Source organism: Ostrinia nubilalis, chromosome 3 (genome assembly GCF_963855985.1).
Source record: "Ostrinia nubilalis chromosome 3, ilOstNubi1.1, whole genome shotgun sequence".
Classification (NCBI taxonomy): domain Eukaryota; kingdom Metazoa; phylum Arthropoda; class Insecta; order Lepidoptera; family Crambidae; genus Ostrinia; species Ostrinia nubilalis.
The window spans coordinates 10,113,657-10,139,436 of NC_087090.1; the positions used below are offsets into that span (position 1 = coordinate 10,113,657).

The following is a 25,780-nucleotide window of genomic DNA, read 5'->3' on the forward strand; positions in this document are numbered from 1 at the left end:
AAAAACCAAAAAACATTTCATTCTTAAATAATCAAACATCGGAAATCAATCACCGGTAATTTTTTGGGTATTCATAGCACCGTTGCTCTAGAAGAGATGCCCACCGCCCTCTAGCGAGAGGAAAAAACCACTGAAGAACACTGATGATAATGACTACGACTTAGGTTGTACACCCTTGACATGAATTTTAAATTTTACTGTCTTTAAATTTAAATCATAATTGTCATTTTTATCAATAAAGATATGAAGAAAAATTGGGTGCATTTTTTTATATCATTTTTTCGAAAACTTATCGATACATCTATGTGAACCGTACGAAACATACACAGCACTAGTCACATTCGTTTGACAGCTGCCATTCTAATCAAGCTATATTGGATAGACTATAGTAAAATTTCTTTAATCGGCGTTTTTTATTTGACATTAATTTCAATCACAATAGACAAAACAATAGAAAAATACGTAAAATGATGGCTAAAATCAAATACTAACAACCAAATATTATCGACGATCGTGTCGTAATATACAATTAATTATATTGTTCTCTTCGAAATTTTACTAAATACATATTTACACAAATAAAATAATAACCTCTATGGCAAGTAAACAGCTAATTGTAAGAGCGTGATGTACAAAAACAGATTTTAAAACTATAAAAATAATAAAATGATTTTTTCACATCCAAAAAAATTATAATGTAGCTAGTGTACTTATAAAAAAAATTATACAAGAAAGTACTAGTTAAGGTAAATGTGAATTTCCTTAAACTGTATACTCATTAGTAATATTTCCTATTCTATCCCACATAAAATATGAATAAATTACAATATTGGTCATCATTCCATGATAAGACCCCTTCATGTAAATACATGATTTATATCAACATGTATAAAATATACCTAACGATAATAATTTGATAAATTTTGAGGTTTACACGCACACTGGCGCGTCAAGCAAAAGGTCAAAGCACACTCAGTCATACCGATCTGCTCTTCTAAGCTCTGTTTCACAATCCTTGTCTGTTAAGTTTCTACAACCCAGTCAAGTTGATTTAACCGCGGGCTTCTTCGTGGTCTCATACAAATATAGATATACTCGTAATTACAATCTTAGAACAACGCCCCGTTCAAACATGGTATTCGTAATTTTGCTCGGTCAATGTCTATGCTTCACAAACGGCCTTCGGGCCTTAATAATCTAGAAAAGTTACATAATCAAGTAATAGATATAAGTCTTATTACTAATAGTAGTCTTGCACTTAAGGTGTTGTCTTTGGCTTTATCTCTTCAATAGTGCAGGCAGAGATAGTATTCGCGTATACATATAGTATAAATAAAGTGTTTATCAACTTATCACGAAATGGCCTCTGTGTTGGATCTTATAATGATAGATCACAAACCCGTTGAAAAGGCCTACCTCTGGACCATAAACCCATAGAAAAAATACAAAATAATAATAATATGTTATATTCCCATCTAACACACTTATTACCTATCCCCAGATTAATTAAAGTTTATACTATGGCGTCTAAATAACGGTTCAACTTACTTAAATAGATACACACATAACCCACATAATATATGTTTATACTATCCGTATCAAAAACATCCAAGACTCCGGGATTAAATCCTTGTTTATCACAGTAAAGCCGGATCCAGACTTGTGCAAGATGTCATGCAATGTTTTGTGTAACATGGTCCTTATGCTCTGATTTTAGCGCATACACAAAAAGCTTCATCAGCTGCAGCGTTGAATTTGCGTTTTGGTTTACAATAGAAGCCACGAAGCCGGTTGCAAACCAAGAGGAGAACTTATGACTGAGCTTTTTTTTCAGTCTTTAGCCGGCCTTAAAATTAATGTTGACTTGTAAAATTTCAGTACTGGACAAACAAAAATATGTTGTATCTTATTCCCTGTGTATACAGTTCAAAATAGTTGAAAATAGTGTGCAGCTCACACCGACAGGATGAGTATGAAGCCGGCGTGCAAGCCGACGGCAGCGACGCGGTGACGCGCTTCGTCCGCGCAGAAGGCGATCGCCGTCACGTCAGCGAGTGGGAACCGTTCCGTGAACGACTCTCTCATGTTCGCCATGGACGCGCTCTGCGGAAGATAACCATTATTCAGGGTGAGTTTTTAAAGCGAGTAATGTCGGAAACAGACCTACACTATATCACCAATAGACAGTTTGACACCATACCCCAATAATTCGAAACCACAACTGTTTTAAAAAGACTCTTCATTAGTGATGGGCCGACTATGGTCTTTGCCGACTAACCGACTAGCCGACTAATCGGTTTTCAAATTGCCGACTAGTCGGCCGACTAATCGGCAATGCTGATCATTCTAAAACCTACTTTTTTTCATTTAATTTACTTATATTACTATTGTTACGTTCCTGTCATATTTCGCTTGTCTATTGTATTGGATTTCTGTAAAAATAGGCTTAAGCTTGGAAATAAATAAATAAATAAAATACTTGTCCGAAGAATAATATCTAGATTTCTCAAAGAAATGCGAATATCTAGATTTCTAAAGAGATAAATATAACTTTTTGAGAAATTAGATTTCTTTAATATGAGAAAAAATAAAAAGCAACATTACAATCACCTAACAGTACCTAAGGTAGATATCATAATTTTCGACGGCTGAGGGGTTAGAGGAGGTGACAATATAATCGCCTCCTGCTGGGCTAGGATGCGCGCCGTGATATTATTCTTACTTATCGACGTCATCATCATCATCATCATCATCTCAGCCATAGGACGTCCACTGCTGAACATAGACCTCCCCCAATGCTTTCCATGTTACCCGGTTGGTAGCGGATTGCGTCCAGCGCTTTCCTGCTACCTTTATGATGTCGTAGGTCCACCTTCTGGGTGGACGTCCCACGCTGCGTTTTCCGGTACGCGGCCTCCACACCAGAACCTTGCTGCCTTATCGGCCGACAGTTCTGCGTACTATGTGCCCTGCCCATTGCCACTTCAGCTTGCTAATCCGTCGGGCCATGTCAGCGACTTTAGTTCGTTTACGGATCTCCTCATTTCTGATTCGATCTCGTAAAGAAACACCGAGCATAGCCCTCTCCATAGCACGCTGTGCAACTTTGAGCCTCTGTATAAGACTTATAGTGAGAGGCCACGTTTCCGAACCATAAGTCATTACCGGTAACTCACATTGGTTGTACACTCTAGTCTTCAGGCACTGAGGTATTTTGGACGAAAAGATGTTTTCGAGAGTTATCGACGTCAAATGGGCAAAATTGCGCTTATCGTGGCACGCATCTTAGGCCCACTGATTCTTCTCCACCCTGCACTGTGAGGGCACGCCTGCATAGCACGGACTACCACCACCGTCGGATAGGCAGGGCTCGCCATACAGGTGGGCAATTGCCGGGACGGACTGTGATAGTTGATGGCTTTGTCCGGATTCCCATAGTTCTTCACACTAAGGCGATCGACGGAGCTCAGGGGCTATTATTTATGTGGGTATTCCTCATCCTTCCGATGAGAGGAGCCCCACATAATCTACCACTTCCCCACAGGATAGGTATGCAATTCCATGCATATTTTCCCCGAAAAAAATGTCATAATTTTGGATTTTGGACCAAAATGGATGATGTCCTTACATAAACCTTATCTACACATTTTTGATGATTTCCTGGTAATTTTAACTAATCTTAACTTTGTATGAATTTAGACTGATTGCCAAAATTTTAAATCTGGTAAAACCACTAATTTTTCCTGATTTTTTGCAGTCAAAAGTGGTTTAGACAAACGCCCTTGGTCTACCTTAATCATCTTGGTGATTATGAGTTTTATTTCATTCACATATTTCATTTTGTAATGCGCCGATTATAATCGGCATATTTTGCCGAATAGTCGTCACTAGTCGGCCGACTACAAATGATGCCGAATAGTCGGCTTTCCCGACTAGTCGGCGACTAGTCGGCCCATCTCTACTCTTCATTATTGTCTTAAAAACCTAATTTATTTTAAATTACCTGTAAATTTCGATTTTTGTTCGAATTGTAATTGAAAAAAGTAGTTTAATTGGGTTGACAAAATAGTGACGTCACTTGCTTGTAGTGCCATACAAAATCTATGGGAGAGTTTCGTTTTGACAGTTTTAAAAAGTACGTCAATTGACTGTGGTGTCAACATGTCTATTGATATAGATGACCCACGCTGAACTGTCCCACCAAACTCAATGACAGGAGGGCGCTACCATCGTTCAACTATATGGTTTCCAACATGGCAAAAATCTGAACCAGCGATCCGGTATTGACGGTGGCGCCCCACTGTCAATGTCATCGACAGGACAGTCCAGTATTTTGAAACTATAGTGCAATTTATAAGGATTAGAGGCTTCGGACTTCAATTTCAGGGACGATCTCCGTCGGCTTCTGTTAGCCTAGGATTAACGCTATTATATCATTTTATCGCTAATGACAATACGCTCATACATTTATCGTCTTAAACAGTCGCTATGATTATATCGTCTCGCGCATGCTAAGCCGGCTGGACTATTTTGGTGACTACACAAGCATGTAAAGTGTAAAGTAACCACGGCTATTAAGGTCATTCATAGCAGACTTATCAACTCTGAAAGGGATCAACACCGTATTGCCTTTCGCGAGCTGTCATCGCCTTTCGCGCGCTGTCAACTGCGAGGTGAGGCGTTTACATTACGGAGCGGATAAGTGTGCGTTACAGTATGGAGTTTCATACAAAGAATACTGACCGCTTCAAGTTGATACGGTTACGATCTCTTTCCATGTTGATAACTGTGCTACATCCTTTAACCTTAACCCCATATTGACGTGTTTGTTGTTGACAATATGACACAGTATATTTTGGAGGTATAATTTTTTTTGTCTCATAGTATTTAAGCACCTTTTAGTGAATTGTATATTATGTGCATCTGTTGCTGATGGAGGTTTTGGGTAAAACTGTAAGTCCACAGTGAATTAAATAAATAAATAAACAAATAAAAAAATTATCTTACCCTTTCGTGGGTGTGGAGCAGCTTGACTTCTACGCCGTACTGCTGCACGACGTCCTCGTAAGTGAGCGGCTCCACCAGCATGGCCAGCTCGTCGTTCCCGCGCTTCCGCTTCTTGCCGAGTGGCGACGCTTTTATGATTGCCACTGTCTGTTAACAAAACGTCACAAAATCAGGGACAGCTAACAATATAGTGAATATCAATGTCGGCTTACTATGGGCCTCATAAAAAGGCTCAAAGTCACCTAAAGGGAGATGGAGCGTGCTGTGTTCCGAGTTTCCCTGCGTGATTGAATAGAATTGGGTTTTATTGGCGGTCAAGCTGTAGATCCTGGCTACACAGGAGATGCAGCGGTGGGAACGAGAGGTGGGACTACACCCCCCGCTAGGTGGGCCGACGATCTGGTGAAGGTCGCGGGAGGTGCCTGGATGCGGGCGCAAACCAGGTCGTTGTAGAAATCCTTGGGGGAAACCTTTGTCCAGCAGGACTAGGATGTGTGCCGTGATAAAATCTTATCGATGAATTTAGACGACAAACGATAGCCGAACGGTGAAGGGGTCGGACTGGCCGACTCGTGATCCGGGGAACGCAAGTTCGGTCCCCGCCGCCGCTCGACTAGTGTGGTGAGCTCACTCGTGATACAAGCTTATTTCTCTTAGTACGAGGGGCTAACGGGACTATTAAAAAAAAACTTATCGCAGTTCGAGTGGCGTCATTTGTCTGAAAGGATTTTTTCCAATTTGACACTGACCTGCTTCCTGACGTCGGTGTAGGGCGGCAGCGCGTCGACGAAGCGCAGCAGCGGCGGCGCGAACAGCAGCACGCGGCCGCAGCGCGCGCAGCCCGAAAGCGCGCGCACCGCGCCCACGCGCCGCGCGCACCCGTACCAGTCCAGCTCGTTCACCGCCTGGCTCGCTGCCAAGGGAAGCCTCATTAGTCGTAGTTTGTAGTCTGTCACTCCTATCCACTGATAGTCAAACTTTCCCTCGAATCAACTTAGCCTGGATCATTAACGCCTATACTAGTTACATTTAAACTAAATTGTTAAATTTAAAGATGAAAATGACCACTGGCTAATGGCCAACAAAGGTGACTGTCGATTCTCACCGATGGTGGTGTGGCGGAGAAGTAGCTCTAACGACGCAAATGGCCACTGGCCGGCTAATAATTGAGTATAGCAGCACAGAATTTGTCACTCAGAGTCTGAACTCGGCGGCGGTGGTAAAAATGACCACTGGCTAAATCCCGGTCACCGAGCCGATAGCCGATAGCCGACGGGCAGCCGCAGTAAGTGTGCGAGCGCAACAGCAATATAAATACGCGCGAGCGATAAGGAAGGTTAGATTGGAGTCATTGGACGAAATTCTATGTGCTCGGCGACCGGACTTTAGTGGCCAATAAAGGTGACTGTAGAATCTCAGCGGCGAACAGCACGGCGGGCCAGCCGGGCATGAACCTGAAGGCAGTGGCTAACTTTTTCTAGTTGAAGTGACTCTAAAGACGCAAATGACCAAATGGCCGACTGGTGAGTGCCAATAACAAATCACGGTACTGTAGATTGTCACCGATGGTGTCCTCGGCGCTGTGCTCGGCGACCGGACTTTAGTGGCCAATGAAGGTGACTGTCGATTCTCACCGATGGTGTCCTCGGCGGCGAACAGCACGGCGGGCCAGCCGGGCAGGAAGGCGGCGGCGGTGGCGGGGTGGAGGCTCTCGAGGCGCGCGGCGGGCGGCCGCAGTGAGTGTGCGAGCGCAACAGCAAATATAAATACGCGCGAGCGATAAGGATGGGTGGTAGGTTGGGGTCATTTGACGAAATTCTATGTGCTCGGCGACCGGACTTTAGTGGCCAATAAAGGTGACTGTCGATTCTCACCGATGGTGTCCTCGGCGGCGAACAGCACGGCGGGCCAGCCGGGCATGAACCTGAAGGCAGTGGCTAACTTGTTCTGGTTAAAGTGACTCTAAAGACGCAAATGACCGAATGGCCGACTGATGGGTGCCAATAACAAATCACGGTACTGTCGATTCTCACCGATGGTGTCCTCGGCGGCGAACAGCACGGCGGGCCAGCCGGGCATGAAGGCGGCGGCGGTGGCGGGGTGGCGGCTCTCGAGGCGCGCGGCGGGCGGCCGCAGGCGCGCGCTGACGGCCGCCATGGACGCGCTGCACGCGCCGCCCACGTGCGAGCCGCGCGAAGCGTCCGCACTCGGGTATATGTCCACGGCTGCGATACAACGGGTTTTCATCAGTTTTGTAACTTATCCTTCCTTTTTATCAAATCGAGATTTTTTTTGTGTGATTTTTACAGTTTCGAAACTAGCCACACATACTTTTTTACAAACTCGCAGTTAATATAACCACACAGTTTTGAACTTGAAGTGCTGGCGATTATACACTCAAAAATGTACTTTAAGGCCCGCCATACACGGACAGCTTGAAGCAGCTAGTATCCGACAGCTTCAAGCTGCGACTGCATAGCAAACTACAGTACACTACGTACACACATACACGGAACCGCTCGAGCAGTTACAACTGTTTCCGTAGTTTGCTATGCAGTCGCAGCTTGAAGCTGCCGATACTAACTGCTTCAAGCTGTCCGTGTATAGCAGGCCTTTAGGGCCCTCGCCCATGGCGACTTTTTGTAGCAATGTAGTCGCGCTACTGTAGCGCGTTGGCATCACTTCTGTAGTGCGTTGCAAATGCGACTAACGCGCTTTAGCAGCGAAGTCACCGTGGGCGAGGGCCCTAAAAGTACATTTTTGAGTGTATAATCGCCAGCACTTCAAATTCAAAACTGTGTGGTTATATTAAATGCGAATTTGTAAAAAAAGTATGTGTGGCTAGTTTCGAAACTGTAAAAAAAAATTATAACTTTATCGAGAATTCATAATGTGTCTACCTGAAATCGAGTGTTTATTTTTGAAACTGCTAAAAGTTAACCTATAATCTACCAACCTGTTATGCAAACGTTGTGATCTCGTCTGTCGAGGTAGGGATAAAAGATGGTGACGTCATTTTCAGTGGCTTTCAGCAGAAGCGAGGTAGTTTTCAAATCATATAACGCTGTAGTCCCATCCGAATATCCGACCATTATAATCCCGTGATCTTTTTGCTAAAATTAAAAAAAACCTTACGTAAATGTTTTCATGGACACTAAAAAGATCATAGGTATTTTTTTTATAAAAAACTAGCTTTCCGCCAGCGGCTTTGCCCGCGTGGACTCCAAAAACCCCAAATATATTATGAAACCTTATTTTTTCAAAATAATATTTATAGCCTATGTTACTCGTGGATAATGTAGCTTTCGAATGGTGAAAGGATTTTTAAAAACCGTCCAGTAGTTATTGAGCCTATTCATTACAACCAAACAAACACACAAAGTTTTCCTTTTTATAATATTAGTGTAGACTACTAACCTTGGACCAGTTAATAGCCGTAGCTTGGTAACGCTTCCTTTCCTGACCCATTGCTATCCTGAGTTCCGCAACGGGTTTCAGAGTACATAACATTTTATCCCTGAAATAATAATAAAATTAAACATTGTACATAGGTATAACTGCCCTAAAATGCATCACACAGTACATTTATAGGACAATTTTACTCACGGCTCTGTTTTTGACGAAGGATTAGGGACGGAATATATGTAGACCAGGCCGTTAGAACAAGCCACAGCGAGGAGGCCAATCCTGGGAATGCCGGCGTTGTCGGCACTCTCGTCGGAGTCCCTCGCGCCCGACGGACACCAGTCCATTGCCCACACTGTGCCGTGGTCATGCGCTAAACCAACTACTAATTTTGGGATTTCTCTGAAACAGAAATGGTATTTCAAGCAGTTGTTTTAAAACAATAGGGATGTTTCCTGGCTAAAGAAGCAATAGTTTAAATTAGTTCGTAGGTTAACTTATAAAAAAATACTCGACAAGTATTTTTCAATTTTTCAAACTAATGAAAATTGAAAGAGATAAAGCGCTTCAAAATTCGTAAGAGGCGCGTGACGTCAATGAGTACTTAAAAGTATAGCATGTCAACGCACCATAGCTTCGTAATTACTTGTTTGATTGACAAATAAAAATATACGTGTTCAATATTTTTTAATAACAATATAATGAAGAATGTTCACTAATTTTGTTTTTGAGCTTTCTGTATTCTCTGTTAAAAATAAAAAATACACGTGAAAGAATTATTTCGATACGTCAATTAGTTTCCAAGATATTGAATTTTAAAAGTGCGGGCGGTGACCGGCCCGCCATTTTATGCGCGTGACGTCATATTACAGTGACTGGCTCATATTTGTATGGGTGGAATCTTGCAAGCTGAATTAAGACCCACTTCCAGGCAACCGATTAAGCTAAAATTTCGCAAACACATGTGATTTGGATGACCATGCAATATTATGATGACATGGAGCTGATCTGATGATGGAGCTGGAAGGTGGCCATAGGAACTCTATAATAAAACGACTTAAATCCATCGAGTTTGGGCTCGTTCGTTTTGTATTGGTGAATACTTTAATTCTATATAGTAATCAGGGTCTAATGATGGAGCTGGAAGGTAATTCGCAATAAAACGACACAATCGCATCAAGTTTGGGTTTGGTTCAATTTTAATTTCTGTGATGGGTCTGGGTGTTAATATGTATAATAAGTTTGTATTTACAAAAAAGAATGTATTTAAGTATGTTTATATCCGTTTTCTAGTGAGCGGACACTGTGAATGTACGTCACGCGGGGTCACGTGACCGTCGGCGGGACTCAATATTTAAGCGAACTTTGAATGCCTATAAAATCATAACTACTGGGTATTTTTGAATGAAATAAAAACTAATGTATTTGTAAATGTAAAAGCCTAACTGTAACATAGGTTTCAAGTGATTTTGCATACCTAGTAACATTCTCAATTGACGAAGTAAAAGTTTTTTTAGGAAACTGCTTATTGTGTCTATGAAAATATTTTCTCAAAGGCATCAAATACCGTATGATAAATAACACTTTTTGTCAACTTACTTGGCCGTAGTGCCAAAATCCCAAATCTGTATAACTCCTGTGTGAGTCGACAACTCGTCAAAGTTTAATCGAGGGGCATCTGAATCCATGTGACACGATACAGCCAAATAATTTCTTTGGTTGTCCTCGCCCACTCGCGCGGGAATCCAAGACAAGCACCTGACAGTGCCACCCACAAATATACTTAAACCACCTAAATACAAATAAAAAATACAAAATTATTTTACGAATAACAAGTATAAATAAATTATGTATCTATTTTGTGTAGCTAAATTATATCAGTGAGTGCGTGTGAGTAATGATGTGTGAAAAAATATGGATTTAATTGCGTACACACCGTTCGAAAATTGTTTCACTTGGAATCTGGTAAACGTGTCCCATTTATCATTCAATTTGATTTGACAAGACGATTCCATTTTCGGTAAATAATCTGATACTCGACTATCATCCAAGTATTCATAATTACAGTTCCGCCATTCGGGAAAAAGTATTTCGTCTGTATAATGTATCTTGAAGCTAAAAATATAATCAAAATCAATGAGTCATTCATAATCTAAAAAAAAAACAATATGCTACTATGTGTGCAAGTATAAACTTACAAATCTTCTGCAATTTGATCCTTAAACGAATTTACTTTGTTATACTTGAAAGGCAAGTTAGGTACTTTCGCTGGCACAACTGAAATGAGAATTAATTGATGTAGTTAAAATATTAATAAATAATAAATAGGAATAATAAATAGTTATGCTCGTTTTCACCATCAATCCCAAATTTTTAAGTGACCCCTATGAATTTTAAAATTAGGGATTGATGGTGAAACGGGCATTAGTTAAGTAACTTACGGGCTTCCTTGTGGCGTTTCCTTTTTGTGCACTCGTCGTCATCGTCATGCTCTGATACCTCGGCATCGATATCGGAGTCGTTCGACTCTTCTGAAGCGGAGCCACCTTCAAAGATGTCGGTGCACTTGTGACGGGCAAGCTTTTTCGCGGTACTGGCCGCAAACCCACACTGGGCACACGTATTGTTATCCTAAAAACATTTGAAAATATTGAATCAACGAATACCTATATTTAAAAAACTTTTACGTATAACTCTACATCATGTTGTGTCAAATCGAAATAGAGGTATAAGAAAAAGAAAGATAATTTTCCAACTTACGTCATCTGCTTTCAATTGCCCAATAACGTCCCTTGCCCTGAAATAATAAATTAAATAAATAAACATTCTTGGAAATTTTACATACGCTTCGAAACTAATCAATGCTTGTTCTATGTAATAAATAACTAGGTATTTATTTTATGTAATCTGAGTTTTGACAGCAAGGTTAAGAATTTTAGATTTATAGCCTGACCAGGAACATAAAAACCCTCGCCATGTTGCGGAAAACTAATGGTACTAATTTCTTTTAATGGCAACAGTAACTGAAAACTTCATTGACATGTCACCTTGCATGTCAGTCTATTGTTGTCAAAGTGTAAACAAACTTTATTTTAAATGTTTGCAATTGATTTTGTGAATTAAATTGCTAAAATATTTTTATAGTCGTGAAAGAAAAGTGGTTCACGATGTGTTAATGTATTTGTCGAAGAGAAATACTAAGGGTTCGGACAATATTTTCATTTAATAATGTTTCCGACAAAGGTTGTCAAATTGACTAACATGTTTATCGTATAGTACAGTCCACTATAGTTCCAAAATACTGGACTGTCCTGTCGATGACATTGACAGTGGGGCGCCACCGTCAATACCGGATCGCTGGTTCAGATTTTTGCCATGTTGGAAACCATATAGTTGAACGATGGTAGCGTCCCCCTGTCATTGAGTTTGGTGGGACAGTTCAGCGTGGGTCATCTATATGAAAATTAGCTGTAGTCTGTTTCAACTACCTATTTTAAAGTTTTTTGTCACTTTCTAAGTTTTGAATTTTATGGAATTGGGAAAGAAGTACTGAGTTTGAAGCGTTCATGAGCAGACATTGCAGTTGAATATTCAAGTTCTGAATTTGATTATTGATGAAAAATAAAATAAATCCTACTAGCTCGATTGATGGTTTCATTTAATTTATTTAAACCAGGTTACCTTTAATAATATTTTTCGTTAATTTATGAAAATATCAAATTAGCCCGTAATCCTGAATCCTGATACATAAATTTAGCCTATTAATTTAACACATGTACGACTGTACTCAGTGTTGCACTATCAAATGCAATTGAAGCGCCTCTATGCCAGGGTTTTTATGTTCCTGGTCAGGCTATAAATCGCAACGTAAAAGTAACCTACTTGACTGCAGCTTTTCGTCGGCCCGTGGGGTATTCATCATCACCCGTCATATCTAAGTCCGTCGTAGAGTTTCTTTCATTTTCTTCCTTAATTTTCTCAAGCTTTCTTATTTTACGTTCTTTAGCATATTCTTGTTCCCTGTGACTGGTCATATGTTGACTTTTGTATATGCACAAATATTTATTATTGCAAATCTCGCAAACATTTTGAAACTCTTCGAGCTCCTAGAATTTAAAGAAAAATATAATAAATAGTATAAGTATTCCATTTTTGAATGAAACTATGGTAGATATCGTTTAAAATGTATCAAATCAGAGATATTTTTTCTTACCTCTTCACTTTTGCCACAGGCAATAATATGCGCGTAGAATCCAACAGGTGACGCTCTGCTTATACCACAAATTTTGCAAACTAACGAACCCTTTGCCTGCTGGTACTCCTTCAAATACTTTTCAACGGTATAGGGTAGTTTGAGGTTCTGTGCAAAATACAGATTTAATAAGTTTAGTACCAAAACGGGTTCATATGAAGTAAAATTATTCAAAAGTCACTTACGATAGGAAAGTCGCCAACTTTCCAAGCTAAATTATAATGTTCGTCCATGCAATGTCGCCTCCATTTTTTTGGATCCATTTTTTCCGAGCAACGGGCACATTCCACCACGCCTTCAACTAAAAAAATAATAATGATTTACGTTGTTAATAAAACAGCGCAGTTTTTTCGCCTATTTAAAATACACGCTTGAGACAATGAGTGGTAGCTCTCATTGTCATTAGGTCTATGCCTACTACTGTTGCAGAGAACTAGTCTTGACACTTTCTAGTGGCTAAAACAGTGGCGCCAACAAGAAGCGTTAGAGCGATGTAATAAGACTACAGCATTTGCACTGATTGGGGTGATGGTACTGTTGAGTAAGGAGCTGTCACTCGCCAGTGACCCATAAGTTCAGTTCATTGTACTGTACAGTCATAATAGTTACTTTAGAAGTAAGTTATTATACACTACAGTAGACCATATTTACCTGTAGAGACTGGCGTTAACACCGGACCGCCAGTGGTTTCAGAGCAGGCCGCAATGTGGTCAATGAACAGCTTAGGATATTTCTTCCTGAATCCGCAATTGCAGCATACGAACCCTTCCACTTGTCTTGAAAGTTTCAAATAGTGTAACTTTACGTTCTCCGTGTCCTCAAATTCCTAAAATGGTATTGTTAACTCAATATCAGTGGTATCTTATTACATGTTATGTAAATAATAGTATACTTAATCATGTACTAACGTAGCTATAGCACTTTACTTACCAAAGGAGTCTCTCCATGTTTCCAGGCAAAATAATTATGTTTATGTATGTGTTTTATCCAATCATTGGCTTTAACGATTTCTTCGCAAACACCACATTTAAACTCGTCATTTTTGGAAGGAAGCACCGATCTAATTGGTTTTTTCTCGTCTATTTCTGAACTCTGTAACATTTTCAATCAAGGTTTCATTCACAACTGATATACTTACCTTCTGAAAATAATCTCAAAATACGTAGTTAAGTATGTCATTTCTGGAAAATAATGTAAAGTAACTTTTTACTCACCATATCTTTGCTGCAGGTTTCAATGTGTTTTAAATATTCAGTTATTGCTTTAGCAGAATATTTCCGATCTGTGCCACAAATGTGACAATATAAGGAGCCGTGATCTTTAATAATATTACGCAGATGATTTTCAATTTCTTCCGGGTCCTGTAAGTTCTGAAAGAGGTATGATTTAATTAGATTAAGATTAATAAATTATAGATTGTATATATCTAACCAAAATAGCATTTGATGACTAACACTCACCAACATCGCTTCTCCCTTTTTCCACGCTAAATAATTGTGTTTTGTTTGTATGTGCTTTATCCATTTCATGTTATCACAGGTTATAGAGCATACTCCACATTTTACTTTCCCGCCCATTGTAACATTTTTCGAAAACGACGTATTGACTTCCGACACACAACTCGTGTCCATTGAACTCGAATTTAAAGAATCATTATTGGGAGCCTGAAATAAAGTTTATTTGTAAAAAAAAACAATAATGTTTGCAATTTCAGCTGTCAAAAATTGCTTCCGTAACTTATTTCTATTTTTATCATCGTATGAAGAAAAGGCGCAGTGCACACTTACCGTCCCATCGCATCGGTTTATGTGGGCAAAGTAGGCCTTGACATATTTGCGGAGAAGCCCACATTTGGAACAAACAAGCCCGTCTAATTGCTTTGAAACAATGTTCAAATGTTGCCACACTTGTTCTTTGTTTTCAACATCCTGAAATGTATGTATGTAATTATTTTATTTATACTTCATACCTTTGAAATAAGTATCAAATGCATACTGTACATAACTTTTTGACTTACCAAAGCATTTTCCCCTTCTTTCCATGCTAGGTAATTATGAGCCTTCTGCATATGATCGTTCCATAGATTGTCTTCCATTTCATGTTGACAAACACCGCACTTAACATTGATGCCTTGAGCTGAAGATGCGGTGGCAACGTCCAAACTTGGGTCATCCATGGTCACGTTCATAGAAGTGTCCGTCTGAATAAAATATAATAAGTAGATATCATTTCTGTTCTGTTTCAGGTATTTCAGAAGGAAAGGCAGAAAGCAAAATAAGGTTGGCTTTTATTTTTATAAATTTTTAAGAATAATGATTTGGAAATGTATTCGTTTGTTTTGTCTCACCTTTTCGCATTGATTTATATGGCTAAGGTAAGCCTTAACATATTTGCGATGGAAGCCACATTTGGCACACACAAGTCCACCAATTTTCTTTGAAAGTAAATTCAAATGCTGCCAGATTTGGTCTTTATCTTCTAGATCCTGAAATGTTAATTCAATCAATTCATTATTATCAAGGCTCTACACTATAAAAACCTGAACAAATGTTTAGAGAGACTGGTAAACCTACCACAGCATCATCTCCTTCTTTCCATGCCAGGTAATTATGTTCAGTCTGCATATGGTTGTACCATGATTTGTTTTCCACTTCTTGTTTACAAACACCACACTTTACAATAGATTCTTCAGTTTCAGAAGTTGAAGTAGTTACCATATCCTCGGCCACTCTCTTGGCAGAGTCACTGCTCTCTACTATGTGCTCAGTATTTACATTCATCGAAGAATCCGCTTCGATAGAAGTGTTCTGTAAAATTTACATATGGATAAGGCATGCAATGTATTCTGCATCAATCGTAACTTTCGTTAGGCACGAAAAGTTATCTAGATTAAGAAATAATTTAAATTCATAGCTTACCATGTCCACTGCTCCATCGCATTGATTGATATGGTTAAGGTATGCTTTGACATATTTCCGATTGAGGCCACATTTGGAACAAACAAGCCCACCAATTTTCTTTGAAATCAAATGCAAATGTTGCCATAATTGAGTTTCATCTTCAAAATCCTGCAATTCAGATAGATATGTAAATACTTATGAAAAATATTTTTAAACATGAAAGTCGTGAACCTGTTATGACTTTTACAAAAACTTGTAAACATACCACATGACTCTCTTCTTCTTTCCATGCCAGGTAATTATGAGCCGTCTGTATATGACTAATCCATAGAATATCTTCCACTTCTTGTTTACAAACACCGCACTTCACAATAACATTTTTGATTTCATCAGTTACAGTGGTATCTTTATCCACTTTCTGATAAGAATCGTTACTATTCATGTTTTCGTCTTTGACAAAGGGTATTGTAACATCAATGTCAATTTTATTAAAGGAATTCGCCTCGGAAGAATTTTCCTGGAAAATAATAACATCCTTACATAACTTGCTGCAGAGTAACTGCACCACTACTTAGGTCCGTAATTAAAGAAAATTATATGTTGCGGTCTATTTAAAGCATAAGTTTTAATTTATTTTAGCGGCTCTCTTACCACTCCGTCGCATCGCTTTATGTGGCTAAGGTACGCTTTGACGTACTTTCGACTGAGGCCACATTTGGCACACACAAGTCCACCAACTTTCTTGGAAATTAAATGCAAATGCTGCCAGATTTGGTCTTTATCTTCTAGATCCTGAAACGATAAGGTTTTTTATCACTAATGGTCATAATATTGAAAATGAAAGTACCGATTGACAATCAAAAACACTTAAAACATACCAAAGGATTTTCGCCTTCTTTCCAAGCTAGATATTCATGTGCCTTCTGTATATGATCAATCCACAAATCTTCTTCCATTTCTTGTTGACAAATACCACATTTCACATTGGTTAAAGCAGTTAAATTGTTTTCAGTGCCTAGACTTACTTTATTAGTAGCGTCACTGCATTTCCCAGTATTTTCTTTTGTTTTAGGGGTTAATGATTTATCAATATCCATATTTTCCGGAGAGATTGCAGATCTCTTATTTTTAATATCTTTATTTTGAGTTTCTTTGACTAGGGGAGTTGAAGAATGTGCAGTATTAGTATTGAATTTACAGTTATCAACTTTTTCATTTTTGTTTTCATTATTAGATGATTCACTATGCTTTTCTTTAACCACTCGTGTGTGATCGTCGTTCTCAGCAGTGTCACTACACCGTAATGATTTCCGTCTTGCTAAAGGAGTAGACGTGTTTATAGTGTTCACTTTATTCAGTTCAGAATCGCCAGCAGTTCCTCTCACAGGGTAGCTTGAACCGGCTTTAGAATCCGGATCGCTGTTTATAGGCGAGTCACTAATTTTCACCGCTTTTTCTTGAACCACTAGCGCATGATCTGTAGCATCTTGTTTCTTTGAGGTGTCACAGCTCCTTGTTGATTTACGCCTTACTAAAGGAGATGAAGTTCTCCTAGTATTTGTATACACTTTCTTAGAAGAATCTCCGCACTTCATAAGTTCAATTTTACTCGGTGAGGTTGCATTTTCAGTACCCACATTTGATCTTTTACGTGTGTCGCCAGCGGTTTCTGTTATTGGGGAGATTATATTAATTTCAGCATCCACAGACCTTTTCTTAGAAGAGTCTTTAATCTTCGTCGATTTTTCTTCAACCACCATCTGATCATTCTTCTGAACACCGCCCCTTGTCGATTTACGTCTTACTAGAGCTGTTGAAGTTCTCTTAGTGTTCATTTCCACTTCCTTAGGGGAAGCTCCACACTTCACAAGTGTATTACTAGCTTCATCCTCTGTCACTGGGGCACTTAAAGTGGTTTCAGCGTCAATGGTTTCATCCACATTCATAGAGGAGTCGCTACACATCACAGTTTTTTCTTCAATTGGTAACTTGCCCTAAAAATTAAATAGAGGTAATATTAGGATACGTACAAATATTTGAATTTGTTTTATTTGTGGCTAAATGAAATTATTAACTGACCTTAACTTCATTACATAATTTAATGTGTTTCAAATATTTTTTTATCGAATTTATTCCATAATGGCGACTACCTTTACATTTGTGACAAACTAATGCACCATGTTTTACTATAATTTTGCGCAAGTGTTTTATAATTTTATCCTTATTATCCACCTTCTGGAATAGAAGGGTAAAATTGAGATATACTTATAAAAAATGATACAAAATCACAGATGATTAAAATTTTGATAACTTGGGTATTTCATCTTACCAAAGGAGTTTTTCCACTTTTCCATGCTATGTAATTATGTTGCTGGCAAATATGTGCCAACCAGTCGGAACCTTTGACATCATGTTGGCAAACACCACATTTCACTAAATCATTCGGCATTTTATTGCTCCTTGGCCCCACAGTTATTGTTTCGAGATTTAAGGTGTTACTCGTACTATGAGAGCTATGCGGTACCTGGAATATTTTTTTTTATCTTAGTTTAGTAGTTGCTTAATAAAGGGAAAATTATTAGAGTTAGTCTGTCTTTTTCTTGTTAATTGCTTACCTTATTTTTCATACATTTCTTTGTATGGCCTATAAAGTTATCACAATTATTGAAAACAAATTTACAAAAACCACAATGAAGAATACCGTCATCGTTCAATTTCTGTTTTATTTTCATTAATAATTTTTTGTCTTGTATGTCCTGTGAACAGAACATATTGACATTTGAAGTTATAATTACTTCTCTAAATATTACGATTAACTTTTGACAAAGATAATTTGACTGGTTGGTTAAAAAAGTGTACACTCATGGACCACCCTGTATAAATTATTGGGTTACTTACGAAACTGTCGCCAGCTTTCCAAGCTATGAATCCATGCTCTTCACTTGAATGTTCTTCCCATTCCCGTTTAGCTAAAACCTGTTCACAAACACCACACTTCACCTTCTTTTTCGATGAGGGTTCATTATTATCCATAAAGCTATCTTCATCCTTATTGACACGCATACTGCGTCTTCGTTTCTGTAATCAATAATGTATTGTTTTTAATCTTAACTTTTAGAAAAAATCTTTGTAAGTAAGTAGGTACCTAAATAAAGAAATTTTGATTTTTTTTTACTTTTAAAACTGTTGCAGCTGAGTCTAAAGCTGAAATTAAGTATCATTATCACAATAACTCAGCGCGTTATTTTCGAATGAGACATTAATTTAAGATTTCTAGATGATGGACATTAAAATTTTTAGAAGATTTTACATGAAAGAACAAGAGCTCGTACTTATAAATTAACCCTCAATTGGGCGCGCCCAAAAAGTTGCATAAGCGGTCGCGTGGGGTGTTTGGCACCCCAGAATTAGGAAATCAAATAAAATACGAAATACATGCAAAATCAGACTTTTATTAATTAGGACATTTGAACTTACATATTAATCAACTTTTAAACGTATTTTTAACAAAATTAACCTTTTTTTTTAATATGAAATTTTTTTTTTACAAATCCTAGTTTTTATCATCACAATTTCGACAAACTATATTCATATGGTCATTGCACACATGTTTTTGGCATTTCGAACATTCAGTCTTTGTTTTCCTGTCCTTACTTCTTGGACATACATGACACCTTTTATATGATTGCGATAGGCCTGCTTCAGAAAGAGATTCTTGGTCCTGAATTCCATGTTGTGTTTTTAGTCGTTTTTGCAGCGGTCGTGGTAGTGTGGGTATGCTGGCTCTTGATATTTGGTGACGTTTGACTAAATCAACAACTAGTCGCTTTAAAAATACTCTTCGGGATATATTAGAGTCAATTTTAGATTTGTATATCACATAGGAATTGATACCTGTGATATCGAAAAGATGAAAAAATATCACCATCGGCCATCTTTTGGTGCGTCTTCGTACATTATAACTGGCGCACATTTGGTCGTTTGTACCAACTCCCCCTTTCGTTTTATTGTAAAAATGAATAATTTCGGGCTTTCTTTTCTCTATTACAATGTTTTAAAACAGAAATAATGAAATTAACATCATCCACTACCTCGAAATTTAGACCACACAAACAGTCACCTGGGGTGTTACGCACCCCAAACACGCTCTCCGAGCCCAACCGTTCACAACAGAGCGCCGCTCGCAACTGAATCGTGTACATTTTACGTGTTTACGAAGCTATCTAGAAGGCCAGCGCGCTAAATTCAAATTTTAAAAAGTTGTGAGCCTGGAAAGCTGCTCTGGGGTGCATGACACCCCACGCGACCAATTAAGGGTTAAAGTGTATGATTGATCTAAACAAACAAATTTAACCATTTAGTTAGACACACCGATGAATACTAAAATACGAAAGGTGTTTTACTACAGCTTAAAAAGCTTATGTGAAGCACAGTACCAAGACAGACAGAAATTATAAATAACAGGGTTTACCTTCCTAGTTTTAATATTTTCATCTTTATCTTTAACATCTTCAGGTTTATTTGCACCCTCAATTTCGTGCGCCTCTTTTATTGTCTCTTCATTCACCCCTAGTGATTGATGCGTAAAAGAAGAATTTGATGAACTCCAATCAGACTTCATACTCTGTAAAAAGGTATTTCATTAAAATATCTTCCATAATGGTGCATGCTATATTGTAATATTGATTAGACATTAATAATATTTTTATACATATCTCACCTCAATTATCTTCTCAACATAATTATTATTATGACAATTATCATTGGCTTCAACCATTTCTACATCACTGCTGTTTTGATTTTCATCATCCTTTTTAGATTTATCTAATACTTTGTCATTATCATAAATTTCATTCCAGCAAATCGCATGAGACCTTTCTTCGGGAATATCATTCATATTTTCTACTGGCATTTCATTGTCGCCACTTGTATTGGCGATTTCACTATCGTCATACAGGCTAAAAATTTCATCATGGTCACATGCAACATTCTTATGTCGCCAAAAGTGTATATGTTCATAAAAACTGTCTTCATCATAATGTGTTAGCTGGCCAAAATCACTACACAAACAATATACTTCACTCTTGCAGACAGCATCCACCGCAACGTCGTTAATTTGACTGTCAAGGGTTTCAGATATATTTTTACTTAAATTAGTTCTATTTGCACAATCTACTTGTAGTATATGTTTGACTATATTATTTTTTCTTGTGTAAGTTTTCAGACTTTTCATAGTATGTGTTCCTTGTGTAGTTTCATGGGAATGATTTTCCTCCGGTTCTTTAATTGCAGCCTGATTTTCATTTCCATAATCGGCCTTTGGTGTATTTATTATATCTTTATCTAAATCCAGCTGGAAATGTTGTAGTTCTTGTTCATTTTGTCCACCGGGTTTTTCTACTCCTTGTGTACATAATTTAGATTTTTCAGAATCATTTATAATTTCTTGAATATTATTACAAGTAACAATATTAGATTTTGAGTTAAATGTGTCCTTATTACAACCAAAATTATTTCGATTAACACTGTATAGATTTTCTTTGGATATACAAGGCTTATTGACATTATTTTTCTCGATGGAAAAGCTATATTCGTCTTTGTTGATAATTTTCGTATCTTGGTGATTATCAACAACCTTAGGAGACAAATTAAGTTTTTCCAAGACAGGACAATCTTGAGAATTGTAATCTTGGCTATTTTTAGTTGTGCTTGAAATTATTTCTGTGTCTAAACCATTATTTGGTTTCCTTTCTGAACATTCAATGTTTTCTGCAGCAAATTTTGTTGAGGTGGGAATGTCAAAACTGTTTATTTTACATTCAATTTCAATATTTTCTTTCTTTTGCAATATTGTAGCCTCACAACCATTATCCTGATAACTACAAGCTGGGATACTCGATAATTGCATAAAATCGGTATTGTCCTTATTCTTGACGTAATTATGATTTGATTCATAGTTTTCAAACTCCATAGAAATGTTTTCTATTTTATTTTCTTGATTATTTTCCAATTGATATGAACTTATTTCCTTTGATATTGGTACTAACGTATCAACTGTTACTGAAGTAAGAACATTATTGTCATCAAATTTTAATACAGTACTTCCCTTTCCGGGTTTAATTACTTCAACTTGTACAATATTAATTTTCTTTTTCAAGTTTTGCATGTTTTCTTTTGGCATCACAATAATGTCTTCCGACTCTGTGTTGACATTATGAGACAGATACGTGTTATCAGTTGCCATGTATTCTCCAACAATCGGTATTTTACTGTATTCAGAATTATTACACATTGCTACTTGAATATTATTTGTTAAATTATTTTGAACTGTATTAACAGATTCCAATTCATCAATAGAACTTGTTTCTAAGCTCAAAGGCACTGAAGAACTTTCGATATTCCCTGATCCATAATCATTACTACCTTTAGCTATCTCCACTTCACCAGCAATCGTATTAGCTATTGTAGGCACAAAGGTTGGACTGAGGAAAACACATTCTTTCATTAAACTTGCAGTCTCCAAAATTGATGATTGATGTTCTTTACAAGTACTGTCAGTATTTAAGTTACAAGTTTTATCTATACTCTTATTTATTTCTTCACTTTTGTTTCCAGCTACACCTAAAAAGAATTATAATATAATGTGACTTTATATTTTCTCAACACAAAATTTCTACGTGAATTAAGTGCCCAGCTATACCGATGCACCGATTGTATTTGCAACGCGCGCCGATAGCGAAACATTGGGGAACAAAACAATTTCATTTAATACATAAGTGTGCGTTCACTTCACCACTGCTAGTGCGGGGTAGCAAACACAGAGATGTGTATTGAGAAGGTATACCGGGCCCACGGGGGTAAAGTGCGCGGCTGAACAACTGTCGCAAAGCGCGCGCATAGTCCGCGCTTCATTACAACTCAATATTTCATCATAGTATGTCTGATTTCTAGCAGAATAAAATGTAGGTATGGTGTGGACTTCATGAAAATGGATGCAAACCTAATTAATTTTTATTTTATTTTTATGCATAACAAGGCAGGATTTGACCACAATCGCACCTGGTGTTAAGTTACATGGTTAGAAAATTATTTGAAGACTTTTAAACTTAGGAAGTCTCAAGTACATAGGTACTTAACTTTGAAAGAAAAAAAAATTGTATTCAGTAGAATTAAAAAAAAATCATACTTGTTCACTATTAATTCAATTAAGATTAATTTATTATCAAACTTTCACTCTGAATTTTTCTATTTAGATCAAAAATTATAATGAACATTGCAAGATTCAATTACAAACAATGTTAATCTTATTAACTTAACTATGGACTGCTTTTGTCTGAAAATAAATTATTTTTATTTTTATTTATTTATTATTTATTTGTCTACATACAGGGTGATTTTGTAATCAGTACCAAATTTTTGTTAATAAGCTGAACAATGTAACAATACAACTTTATCTTAATTATTTTTAATCGTAGTATTTTCAGCGTAAAAAAACTTAATTTTTAAAGGTTAAGCCTTATTTTCGCGTACCATTATGTCTATTAATCGATAGCCGAACGGTGACGGGGTCGGAGTGGCTGACCCGAGATCCGAGGAACGCGGGTTCGAATCCCACCGCCGCTCGACTGTTGTGGTGAGCCCACTCGTAACACAAGCTTATTTAGCTTAACACGAGGGGCTTGGGACTAATATTAGTAATTTGGGCAATAAAAATTTCTAATAATCTTTTTTTTTTTTAATTAAGCTTTGTAGTTAACTGTATGTGTAAATTTTTCTATGAACGAAGCTCTTTATCCACCTGTGCCAATTTTCAAAACACGCGCAGCGGATAAAAAAAAAAACAAAAAAAGATTAGTTTTCTTTTCGTAAATCAATTAAGTTACTAATTCTGAGTCGCTCCTAAAAATTAATTTGGATACTGATTGCGAAGTCACCCTGTATGCAGGGTGAATTTGTTCCCATATTTAAATCGGTAACCCTGTATAGGTACATTAAAATAGGGAATGCCACATTTAAATCAGTAACTGTTTCAATCTTCAGTAGGTACCTACTTACTAATACAAATACAATACAAAATTGTTTATTCAGAATCAGGTTTGAAAAAACAGGGTTTCGATTGGGGTTTTCTTTTAAGTATAAGTAGATACTTGTGTTAGAAAACCCCGCTCTCCATTTACAATGATTTACATTATGAAATTATACAGCTAGGAAATACCATGCATATCTATTGACTTATTTTAGTAGGAACTGAAAGTTGTGTGTGTGTGTGTGTGTGTGTGTGTGTGTGTGTGTGTGTGTGTGTTGTGTGTGTGTGTGTGTGTGTGTGTGTGTGTGTGTGTGTGTGTGTGTGTGTGTGTGTGTGTGTGTGTGTGTGCGTGTGCGTGCGTACGTGTGCGCGTGTGTGTGTGTGTGTGTGTGTGTGTGTGTGTGTGTGTGTGTGTGTGTGTGTGTGTGTGTGTGTGTATGTGTATGTGTGTGTGTGGTTAAACTTACTAATCGAAATTAATTTTACTGAAATAGGCTTTAATTATTTTTATATTTTTAAATACATCTGCCAGACAGTTTAAATTAAGTGTGTATGGTGAAAGTTAATTTAAATATTAATTAAATAATATACTTATTATACATACCTATCTCAACATTTGACTCAGTTGAGTTTTCTATAGACTGAAGCTTGTCTAGTTGAATCCCCAACTTTTCTAAAAGATTTGGTGGCAACACAAAAACTTCCGCTTCAGTATTTTTTGATTTTGGTTTGCCACTTGCACTTTTGTGCTTTAGGTCAATTTGGGTGTCCATGGTTAAATGATAGTAACATTGAATAACATAATAGAAAGTTTAGTTTGTTGCAAATTTCCCTTCTGTAACAAAAGTATTAATATAAAACTGAAGTTGCATAGCTGAACTAAATCCTTTCCCCCTTACTAATAAAAAGTTACACAGTTGTTGAACACTGTTTTAAAACGTCATTTTCATACTAAACATCACTTTAAAACACTGTTCAACAAACGTGTAACTTTTATTAGTAAGGGGGTTTCTCTTAAATTAATTTATAATAATCTTAAAAAACTTCACAAGTTTCTAACTTGAGTTAACAAGTCAGGATGGGAGCTATACATATACATTAGGTATTTAATTTTTTAAGCCATATGACCAAATATTGTTACACTAGCGATTATCAAAGGTTTTTAGTTTTTTATAAAATACTTTCAATAAATTTAAATTCTCTTTATATCCGTAACAAAATAATCTATTCACAAAGAAGAAAAAACAAAAATGTAAAACGTAGCTGGAATCGAACCTGCGGTTTCGAAATTGTCAACTCACGTGGTGTTTATCGAAATCAGCCACGGATACTAAAATGGTAAAGATGTAAAATCGTATATCTTGATATTGAGTAAAATAAAATGAATAAAAAAAATATACAGAATAATTTTGAAGAATTAAGAAGTAATGAGTGAAAAAAACAACTTACTAAAAATCGGGAGCGACATTAAAATGTCGGAAACATGGCCCGAGCATTGTTTACCATAATTTTAAGCAAAACCAAAGGAAGACTGATCTTGAAAAGACATAATACACTAAACTTGTTGAAAAAAGTATTTAATAACGCTTTTTCAGCGAGCTAAAGTTATTTCGTTTTATTTTATTCCACTTTTTAGGTTAGAATGTACCCTGCGCTTACAATTTTTCACTCACTTCTTTTTGACATATGATTTGACTGACAGAAGAAACCACAGATAAAAATGTTACCTATTGTTTATTCGTTGATAGTATAATATCGTATAGAGTAGGGTTTCAAAGGGGTTTCACGTGTAAGTTTTTACCAGAGCCCCGATTGCGCTAAATAACGCGATTAGATAACGAACGAAAATCACAAATTCGCTTTGACAGCTAGTTCAAACGAGAACAAAACGCAACTGCATCTTTGTGTAAAAGCTGAAAGAAAGCTACTTTTTCTCAAACTCAAGTCAAACGCCTTCACGAACATTTGCTGTTTTTAGTGAAAAATAAGGTGTTCGGACTTTTTTGGCGTTTTCGTTTTGTTTGCGCGTGAAGTGTGAACTTTACCGCGATACCGAATTTGCATTTGAATTGGAGACGTTAAAAATTAGCGCAATCGGGGCACAGATGGCGCCTTTAACGACTATTTCGTCTTCGTTAGTGCGTGAACTTTACCGCGAAATCGAGTTGCACATCAGCTGGAATGTAAATG

At 37.3% G+C, this 25,780-nt stretch overlaps 1 protein-coding gene across 1 annotated transcript; it reads right to left on the bottom strand.

Annotated features, from left to right (window-relative positions):
- Positions 1-1,953: 1,953 nt before the first annotated feature.
- LOC135088162 (uncharacterized) lies at positions 1,954-25,265 on the bottom strand. The gene is made up of 36 exons (XM_063983049.1): positions 25,040-25,265; positions 24,195-24,425; positions 20,285-22,185; positions 20,036-20,188; positions 18,463-18,642; positions 18,180-18,320; positions 17,894-18,088; positions 17,644-17,799; positions 16,443-17,558; positions 16,216-16,356; positions 15,830-16,081; positions 15,583-15,732; positions 15,238-15,471; positions 15,012-15,149; positions 14,682-14,864; positions 14,452-14,592; positions 14,125-14,328; positions 13,879-14,034; positions 13,595-13,756; positions 13,316-13,490; positions 12,850-12,965; positions 12,626-12,772; positions 12,295-12,518; positions 11,173-11,209; positions 10,854-11,043; positions 10,611-10,689; positions 10,349-10,527; positions 10,012-10,204; positions 8,614-8,814; positions 8,425-8,524; positions 7,964-8,120; positions 7,041-7,232; positions 6,642-6,931; positions 5,757-5,990; positions 5,008-5,154; positions 1,954-2,103 (listed from the first exon to the last, which is right to left on the bottom strand). Exons 2-36 carry the CDS (start codon positions 24,361-24,363, stop codon positions 1,954-1,956), a joined length of 8,583 nt encoding a protein of 2,860 aa, XP_063839119.1. The 5' UTR covers positions 24,364-24,425; positions 25,040-25,265.
- Positions 25,266-25,780: the final 515 nt, after the last annotated feature.